General features: G+C 38.1%; 1 protein-coding gene across 2 annotated transcripts in view; it reads right to left on the bottom strand.

The window, feature by feature from the left end:
* The window catches only part of LOC126184683 (choline transporter-like protein 4), a 264367-nt gene that overhangs the window by 205017 nt on the left and 48930 nt on the right, over positions 1-10420 (bottom strand). For both annotated transcript variants that reach the window (XM_049927179.1, XM_049927187.1), the window contains exon 3: positions 8947-9116. In XM_049927179.1, the coding sequence (XP_049783136.1) occupies positions 8947-9116 (170 nt within the window). The remainder of the gene's footprint in view (positions 1-8946; positions 9117-10420) is intronic.

The raw sequence follows: 10420 nt of genomic DNA, 5'->3' as shown, positions 1-10420 counted from the left end.
TATGTGGAGACTTGGAAGTGGTAGTATTTTATTTTTCTCAAATAGTGGATAATGATCTTTTGCCTAGCCTTTACATTAATCTAATAATCTTTCTCTCTAATGTAAAGGATCTCAAACACTTTCCACACTTTCCCCAAAATGCTACTCCATATTTCAATGCTGAATAAACATAAGCAAAATAAATGCCCCTGAGATTGTCATACGATTTAGAGTTTCTTAGTACTCTTATTAAGAAACATGGTGCACTTAGTTTTCTATTTATGTGGTCTACACATGTATCCCATTTTGTATTCTGTTGTATCCATACACTCTGTTTTTATGATTGTTTGTCCATTAATTTCAGTATTTATTACTGGTGTCCTGTTCTGGGTGGTGAATATGTGCATTGCAACAGTTTTTTCCAGACTTCTGTTTGCATCACAGTACTCTACTATATATTTGACCACTAATAAATCCGACTGATGGATACTGACTGCCCCATTTACTTCATGGGTTATCTCTGTGAGATTCTTTTTTCCCATGGAGATATGATTTAATCCAGTTGTAAGCTGGTCTCCTAATACCCTAATTCTGAATCTTATCAAGTAATCTTTCTTAACAGATAGTATAAAAAGCTTTTGATTGGTCAAGTAATATCCTCAGGGCATGTTACTGCCTATCTAGGACCTGTAGCATTTCATACAGAAAAGAAAAGGTTGCTATTTCAGTTGAGTGATTTTTCCTAAAACAATGCTGTGATCATATTTGTATATTATACTTAGTTACTACCTAACAAACTTGGAATTGCCTGGTTATTCATTTTGCCAATTTTGTATTAGAAACTAAAACAAAAAATTAACTGTGTTTTTAGCATAATATTGAAAAAAAATTTATTTCCATGTATCCATGAAAAAAAAAACCTTTGAAATAATGAAACTGTCATAAAAAAACAGTTAGCATAATGTACCAATGTACAAGTGCAGTATCCAAGTTAACAAACAGCTTTTTTATGCTAGGTGCAGCTGCTTTATGTGCCTACAATGTGCTTTTCTGGAAGTATATATGGCAACACCTTTTCATGGCTCTACTGACGGTTATTGTTTTCATCTACAGCCATTTGCACTTCACAGTTGAAAGCTGTCAAAAACGATGCTAGATGTCAGAGATTCTTTAAGTCGATTTGAATGTAGGAGTGTCTTAGCAGTAAAAAAATATGTGTATTAAAATTTCATGCAGGATGTGGCATTTTATCATGCATTTCAGTGTTTGTGATATCATATCTCTGGAATTATGTGTGGTACCATGATATAATTATGTAGGTTCATATGTGTTCACTGTCTGCAAAATTTATTGTGAATAGAGTTAGTAGCACATAAGTAATAAAATTAAACATCATGCATTATGCAGTAGCTTTTCATACTTCTCATTGTTTATGAAGCCATATCTCCTGAACTATGATAGGTAGGTAGGTGGTTCTTACACCCACAGAAATTGTTGCCTGACAATAAGATATAGGTGTACCATATTTGGCTGAAATCAGTTCAGTTGTTTAGGACACACATATACTTATTTTTATAATGTGTGTGGGCAAAATTAGACATCTGTATATACGAAAGTGTCTCTAGAATTTTCCAAAATACAGACAGTACAGAAAGATGTCTATAGTTTGACACCTCTTCCTGGCTTTATTTTTGGTGAAATAGTTCTAAGTTGCCAGTTGAGAAGGACGGGTTTACTAGATAAGTCAGCAGTTCAGAGAGTAAATGACAAAATCTGGTATGTTATCTATTCATAATGAGTGTTTTTGGCAAGAGAATTATTATGTTATCTACCTGATCAATATTTGATGTCACTTGTGTGGGATGTTTATGGATGACACTTGATTCAATAAGCTTTTCTGCTACATTCACAAAAAAAAAAAAACAGTTAAGCACATTAGCTACATCAGTTTGTTTGCCGACAGTCTGTAGATTTTCACTCAACTGGATATTATTAATTTTAGTTTTGTTACTTTCTGTTTCTTTCTTCACAATAATCCAAATAACTTTCATTTTATTGGATGTGTTTCTTCTGTATCTGTCATTTTACATCATTTTGGCATCTTTTATTGTGTTCCTGAGTATTATTTTATAACTTTTAAAATACCCATTAAATTCATGTGTTGTAGGACACATTTTAGTTATTCTGTAAAGGAATTGTTTTTGTGTGCACGATTTCCTAACATCCACTGCGATCCATTTGTTTGTATGAGCTATTTTTGACCTACTCTTCAGAGAGAATGCTATATCAAAACGATATTTAGTTGTATCTACTGCATGGTTATAATTAAACTGACAGTGTTCCAAGTACTGCAATGCGGACTACACGCATCACAGGATGCTAAACATTATAGGAATGCTCATTAATTGATGCGCTCATGGAATATGTTAAAAAAAAAAGTCCCACTTTCTGCTATCTGGTGAAAATACGGCCCAGTAAACAATCAGAATGTCAAAGTTTCCTGTATTGATCTCAGTATGCTGTTTGTCGTTTGGTGATGCATGTTGATTTCCTTCATGAAGTGGCTGTTAGTGTAAAGGGTTATGACAGCTGAAGTTTTCCATATGACACACAATGCTATTGAGAAGAAAGACCATGCACTCCCAGCACCTGTTTTGTCAGCATAGTAGCGATAGCAGTGCTGCATTGTGGGAATATCATCGACAGAAACAGTTGTGAAGAGGCCACATGTGACTAAATTAGCTACAGAATATGATCAAGAAATCTGAAGAAATAGATGAATTAGGTGGTGCAGTATGAAAAGGGAGGCAGCTCATTCCCATGGTAGTTGTTGATGAAGTTGCTGTAGTTACACCCGACCATGCAACACATGCCTCAAATTCTGCAGTCAGTGCTCAAGCTGTGTCACATGAATTGTCCCTCCACAGGTAAACAGTTCACACAATTTTGCAGTGGATTCTATACTGCTATTCATACAATATTCAGAATGGGTACCAAATCAATTCCCAAGATAGGCTACAACATAATGACTTTACCCTTCATTTTTTGACATACATGGAAATGGATGACATGTGACTGGAGAATAATCTTTGGACAGATGAGGCACCTTTTACTCTGCAAGGTACTGTGGATGCACAGAACTGCTGCATATGTGGTTATACTCAACCACTTGTTGTGCACTCAGCTTATGTGATTGTTTGGTGTGGTTTTATAACCTTCATTTTCTGTCCATTTTCTTTGACAAGATGACACCTCGCATGCCTGTTAGGTGCACAGCAACATCTGCACCTTATAAGGACCTCTTTATGCAATAAATGATTACAGCTTTGCTAGAACATAGCTATCTCTGCACCGCTATTTTCATGCAAGATGGGGCAACACCACGTGTTGCTTGCCAGCTGAAATATTTGCATCAAGAAACCTTTGGTAAGAGCTGCATCATCTCTACATAATTTCAAGATGTGTAGCCTCCTCTGGCCTAAATCCATGTCACTTCTTGTTGTGAGGATATGTGAAAGATTGTGTCTATCAGGGGTGTATCCAGACTTTTCCTGATCTGAAGGGTAGCATATCATGATATATCACTCTGATTACAACAGATATGCTGTGAGGAACTGTCAACTATGTAGTGTTATGGAAGCAGCACATTGATGAGTCTGGAGACCATACTGAACACATATTTTAACTTCTGCCCATATCCTAATATACATTCCAGAACCAACTTTATCATGTGTTTGGTTATTCCTCCCCTTTTCCTGGCCCACATTACATTCTGACTGCTTACAGTGCCATATTTTCCCCTGGTGGTTGAAAGTCAAACTATTATTTTTTTTAGCATATTATCTTCAAGAGTCTTCCATTTTGGTTCCTTCAGTATCTCTGTCACTCTTCCATGGATTAAACACACCTGTGACCATTCATGCTGTCCTTCTCTGTGTACATTCAATATCCCATGTCAGTCCTATTTGGTACAGGTCTCACAAGTGATTTCTAAGCAGGTCTCACACACTTGAGCAACATTCTAGAACTGGTCACACAAGTGATTTCTAAGCAATCTCATTTGTAGACTGATTGCAATTCCCCAGTATTCTACCAACAACCCATAGTCTACCACCTGCTTTACCTCTTTATCTACAACTGAACGTATGTGATCATTCCATTTCATATCCCTACAAAGTGCTACACCCAGGTATTTGTATGAGTTGACCAAATCCAGAAGTGATTTGTTGATATTATAGTCATAGGATATCACGTTTTTTCACTTTATGAAGTGCACAATTTTACATTTCTGAACATTTAGAGCAAGTTGCCAATCTCTGCATGATGTTGAAAACTTCCCATTATAAACTGTTCTACTGGGTACATATTACCAAGTGCATGGTCAACTATTCTTTTAAACCTGAGCCAGAGTTCCTCTACATGTTCCTGCCCTGTGCTGAAAGTTCATAAGTGGTTCCTAATTGAGATATGACACTACTGATTTTTTTTCTAGTTTACTGAACATATGTATCTTTCTGCTTGGTTTAGTTGTCCTTTGTACTTTGGCAATCATTGTTGCCATTACCATGTCATGGTCACTGATACCAGTTGCGATGTGGACATCCTCATCCTCAAAAGAGGTCAGGCCTATTTGTTGCCATTACATCCAATATTTTTCCATCATGAGTGGTGTTCCTAACTATCTGTTCCAGGTAGTTATCAGAGAAGGCACTTAGTAAAGTTTCACAGGATGTCTTTAATCACACCCATCACTAACAAAACTGTAATTTCCCAATTGATTGTTGGATGATTAACGTCTCCACCAATGATAACAGTATAAATGGAGAACTTATATACAAGTGAACTGAGTTTTTCACTAACAGTCTTTGGTTACATCAGGAGATGACTCTGGTGGGTAATAGATGGATCCAATTATCATTTATGCCCACTACTGATACTGAGTCTTACCCAAGTAGTCTCACATGGAGCTTCAATTTCTATCTTGGTGGATTTGCGTTTCTTGTCTAGTGTGACAAATATACCACCTCCATTACCCATTTGCCTATCCCCAAAAATCTTACTTTCAGGTTTCAACCAGCTTTCTGTACCTAGTATTATACAAGCTTCACTGCTTTTCATGAGCACTTCAAACTCTGGCAATTTGTTGCAAATGCTTTGGCAGTTTACCATTAGGATTTTAATACTCTCACGTGTGGCAGCTATTTCTTTTGATTTACACTGATACTTCTGGGTTTCCTACAGCTATGATTATCTGGATTAGATGGAGAGTCACCTAATCTAAAAAAACTTTCTGCACACCCAACACACAATCAGCTACCTGAGTAGCAGCCTCTGATGTTTAGTGCATGCCTGATCTACTTAGGGGGACCCTACAGATCCCAACCCTACGGCATAAGTCCAGGAAGTTGCAGACTAGCTTGTCACAGAACTTGTGAAGTCTCTGGTTCAGTCCTTCCACTCGACCAGTACCATAGAGCCACAATCAGTTCAGGGGACAATGCTGCAAATTGTGAGCTTCGCTTGACACACAAGGCTGGCCTTCTCAACATTCTCTGCCAGTCGCCAGAATGATACAAGAGTGACTTCGGAGCCCAGATGACAGGCTTCATTTGTTCCAACGTGTGCCACAACCTTTTTACTCGATAGCTGCTGGAATAGCCTCTTCAACATGTTGAATGAGGCCCCCAGGCATACACGTTGAGTGCACCTGTTGTTCTTTCCTGTCACTTGGTGTGTTTGCCTCCTCCTAACACCAGACAAAACAGGTTTCCCCAAAACAGGTGAAGTGAGTCCCACTGGCTCAGTTTCAGTTTCAGTGCAAGATAGCACCTCATACCTTTTGGTTAGGGGTTTGTTACCACACCACGAGTCCTCCCTGGTCCCCGTCCACCCTGTACAGGATGCCTAGATCTACCATTGACACACCAATCGCACTCAAGTGGATGGGTAATGACAGATCTTGTACTTTCTGCAGAGGAGAGAGGATCCACAGGAGAGTGTAGTACCTGATGTATCTCTGGCCAGGTATCACAGATACATGACTCTCTAGAGCTCTTTCAAATCACTGAAATGAAATGATCGTATGGCATTGTTGGCCGCAAGACCCCGTTTGGGGGAGTTCGGCCGCCGTATTGCAAGTCCTCTATAGTTGACACCACTTTGGCGACTTGCAAGTCAATGATGATGAAAATTATGAAGAAGCACACACAACACCCAGTCCCCTGCCGGGAATCGAACCCATGCCCCGGAGGCAGACTTCCAAATCACTGCTTTGCAGCAGCTGCCAATCATTTGAGATCAGTCAGGGAGATTTCCAGCTGCTCTCATATATGCTTGTCAGTTTGTTGGCCTTATTACTTACAGCATAAAAACTTATGATTTGTTCATAGTGGTCTCCAAGTCAGGTCTTTACTATTTCTGCTTTGTAATGTTGCTGATTAGAGTTAATTATTATTTGATCTATTGTGGATTTATGTTTCTCATGCAGGTGAATGTATTGTGATTTTCAAGTTATAAGAGATTAACAGATTGTGGTCGCTGGCTGTGGAAATTATGGACGTGTGATTTCCCTAACAGTCAATGTTTAAAGAATCTCTGAGCAAGGCTTTTCTGAATGTTAATTTACAATTTAGTATTGCTGAGCAGTGACACACTGATGTCAGTTATTCACTGTTTTAGTACTTTGGAGAGCTTCTAAACAGATGTTTCTGCTGCCAAAAAGTGACAAGTGACTTAAAAAACACTTATTACAGGAATGTTCAGTTCCCACATATTCATTGTTGTTGGTTATTCTCTTATTTGACTGATGAAGAATCTCTGCCTGAAGAATCGTTTATGACTTCTGGGCGAATGCAGCAGACACTGTGGCCCAACTGGAATGTGTGAAGAGATCAAATAGTTCTTTCTTCACTGGGTTTGCTCAAGTCTATACTGAAATCACCACAGATGACAGTGATTTGCTTGTTTTTTGTAGTTTGAATTAATGTGTTTTCCAAATGTTGTAGACGTTTCTTACGGCTCCATCAGAAGACCTGTAAAGGGATACTACAATTATTTTGAGTGATGATAATCCTATAGCTGATTTTTCAAAATCCTGTTCAATATTTACTATCTTTAGTTGCTCCAGATGTTTGTATGATTTTTAAAAAAAGATGTAATTTCCACAACAATGGAATTGCTTTCTACAAGTGTAGGCTGCCTATTGATAGTTTGTTATGTTCACTGTTTGTAATGCGTCCTATCTCAACCAATGCTCATTCAGACACAGTACAGAGGCATCAATTAACTCACTTGAAAGCATCACTTCCAATTCTAATAACTTATTGCACAGGTACTGGACATTTTGATGGGAGAGCATAACATTATGGACCATTTTTTTCTGGAATTTTTGGTTGAGCATTTATCTCTGCTTTGCTTTCTGACTCCTGTTTCTCATTACATTTTTGAGTAAATGATTTATTTTACTGGAGGCTACAAGTTTCTTGATTAAGTTTACGTAAGACCAAGCTCAATATGAAATCTGTGACCAATAAGCTGGGCATTGCTGAAGTGACAACCAAAATCAGTGGAATTTTAATTTGCAATGGCAACTTCTTTATTTACACACAACCAACCCATGTCAAGTGCTATACTGAAAACTCTAACATCGGTGTAAGGACATTCAAGTGCTCTTTCAATTGAGTTTATGTGATCAGTATGCTAAAAACAATTTTTTCGATTTTCAGCATGTTCTAGTGGTGAACCTAGATATTCACATCAAACCATTTTCTCTGTTATTTTCTCTCTGATGTCGTCAAAGAATTCTCTATAAAACCTTCAATTTATGCTTTAATTTTGACACTAGTCTTTACTGGAAAGTCTACAGGGGACAAACTGAACTCTGCTGTAAGTATTTGTGTGAGAAAGTTGTATACATAAATCTCAACATTCAACTTTTTCATCCATGAAGCATAGCTTCTTACGCATTGTTATCACCCATTTTTTTCCCTAAGTGGAAACACAGGTCTTCATAAGCATACTGAACACTGCTTTTATACTTGCCTTCTTCATATGGTTATTGAAGACTTGTTTTTGTAAGTAAGATCCTGAAGTTGCTTGCTTATTAAAGTTTAATGTTTCTTTTGTATGGATCTGTAAATACCATTTGTCTCATCCAGGACTTCTACAATATTTTGGTTTGGTAGACAGGCCTCTAAAAGGTGTGAGGCCCACAGGTAAGTGTCCACTATGCCCGTGGGATAATCTACCACCATTTTCAATGGCTACACCAAAAGTTCTTATTCCAGGCCTAGCTCTTGTAAGTAGTTAAACCAGTAAAGAAACAAAAAAAGTGCAGCACTAAAGTATGCATAAAAAAGCTGTTAAATGTTTGATTTCCCTCTGAAGAACACAAAACATGCATGATGAAAATGCATTGCTCTAATCAAATACAGTGGGGCACTGCTATGAGTACTCCCAAAGACAGTGCATGGCTGAGCCAGGTTTTTTGTGGTCAAATCAGTTTATAGAAAAACTTATGCCAGCACAAAGCTACACGGCAAAATTCTTGCATGTGAATCTAGTCCTGTAAATACACACGCCCACCTAAAACAAATTTAAATATAGCTCACAGGAAAAGTTTTCAAATGCTGCTTCTACTCAGAAGCAATCACTGTAGCCTATATTGTTAGGATTTTAATGCAATTACCTTTATTTATGTTTTTTGCTCACACAACATTATTGTTTTAAGTCTTGCAAGTATAAAATCTAATAAGAGATAAGTGGAAACCCAGGAAGCTACCATCAGAAATATCTAACTTAAAAGCAATGACCCTTCACTCTGCTCTGTGCAGAATCACAAGAGTGATGTTTTTTCATGAAATGTCAGTGTGGTACTTTGATAACCAAACATATGCTGATTACCTCTTATTTTTACACTGTTTAGTCTATTCCAAATAATGTGTGGTATTATATAAATCTGCATGTTACCTTTGTTGTTGGGCAGTCAGTGGCCGAAAGAGGGGATGTATTTAACACACAGTTTGTCAGCTCAAAGTACATTAGGTACGGTTTATTCTTGACACTCTCATCCAGTCCACATCTCTGTCCTGATGAATCCTTTGGATGTAGCAATCCTGTTGGATCTCCATTTACAAATGCTGGCAAAAAGCAAAGAAGTTGTAAAGAAAAGTGCTTGTCAGAGTTGGAAACAACTAGAAATGGAGGACAGTCATTATACAGGGTGATCCATTATTGTATCCCTATTTTTATTTCACTGCTTTTCTATCATAAACGATGTTAACTCAATCACTCTATCATTATAGTATGCCCTATTCTATGCTATAAATGTAAATGTCGTGTGACTAGGGCCTCCCGTCAGGTGGACCATTTCGCTGGGTGCAAGTCTTTCGATTTGATGCCACTTCGGCGACTTGCGCGTTGATGGGGATGAAATGATGATGATTAGGACAACACAACATCCAGTCCCTGAGTGGAGAAAATCTCCGAACACACCGGGAATCGAACCTGGGCCCTTAGGATTGACATTCTGTCGCACTGCCCACTCAGCTACTGGGAGCAGGTTGTATGCTATTATGTAATTATATTATGAAAAGGACAGATCCTACTCACTGTATACCGGAGATGTTGAGTTGCAGGGAGGCGCAACAAAAAGACAACTCCCATTACTGGGTTCCTAGTAATGATAGTCCTGGAGCTATGATTGAAAAATTGTTACATATTTGTTGTTTGTTGCAGCTTTAACCACAAATTAAGTGAAGATGGTGCGCAGAGACAACACATTTCTGACTGTATTTGAATTGCAGCTAGGATAGAAGTATGGCAGACACTTGCATGGTGCATAGTGCAACTATGGTGGGGATGGGGGAGGGGAAGATACAAAAGTCTTGATGTGAAAACACTAAAGAGACTAGATGCAAATTTGCTGTGTACAGATTCGGTTACTCAGAAAAGGGGGGCTGAACTCCCAAATAGAGTTGATAGGACTAAAGACAGTGCTGCTGTGGCATTTTGTGCAAAGTCCCACAAAGTCCCTGAGACAATATCAAAGGGAAACTGGTTTATCATATGGTTCAGTCCAACAGATAATGAAGGAGATCAACTGGAGACCATGGAAACCACATTTTGTCCAAGCATTATCAGTGGCAGACTGTGATGTTAGGATAGAATTTGCTGAATCCACATTACAATAGATGGAAGAAGAACCAGATATCCTGAGTAACATTTTGTGGTCAGAAGAAGTTTTGTACCATATGGGTGAGTTCATAAATCACCATAAATGCCATTACTGGGGTCCTAGTAATGACAGTCCTGGAGTTATGATTGAAAAATTGCACTCATGTTCTTCATTGACCATGTGGTGTGGTATTATTATCATGATATTATTATCAGTCCTTACATTTTTCATGAAACAACGAATGTGCAGACATATGTACATATGCTA

The sequence above is a fragment of the Schistocerca cancellata genome, chromosome 1 (genome assembly GCF_023864275.1).
Source record: "Schistocerca cancellata isolate TAMUIC-IGC-003103 chromosome 1, iqSchCanc2.1, whole genome shotgun sequence".
In the NCBI taxonomy this organism is placed as follows: domain Eukaryota; kingdom Metazoa; phylum Arthropoda; class Insecta; order Orthoptera; family Acrididae; genus Schistocerca; species Schistocerca cancellata.
This window is presented reverse-complemented; position numbering and strand designations above follow the sequence as displayed.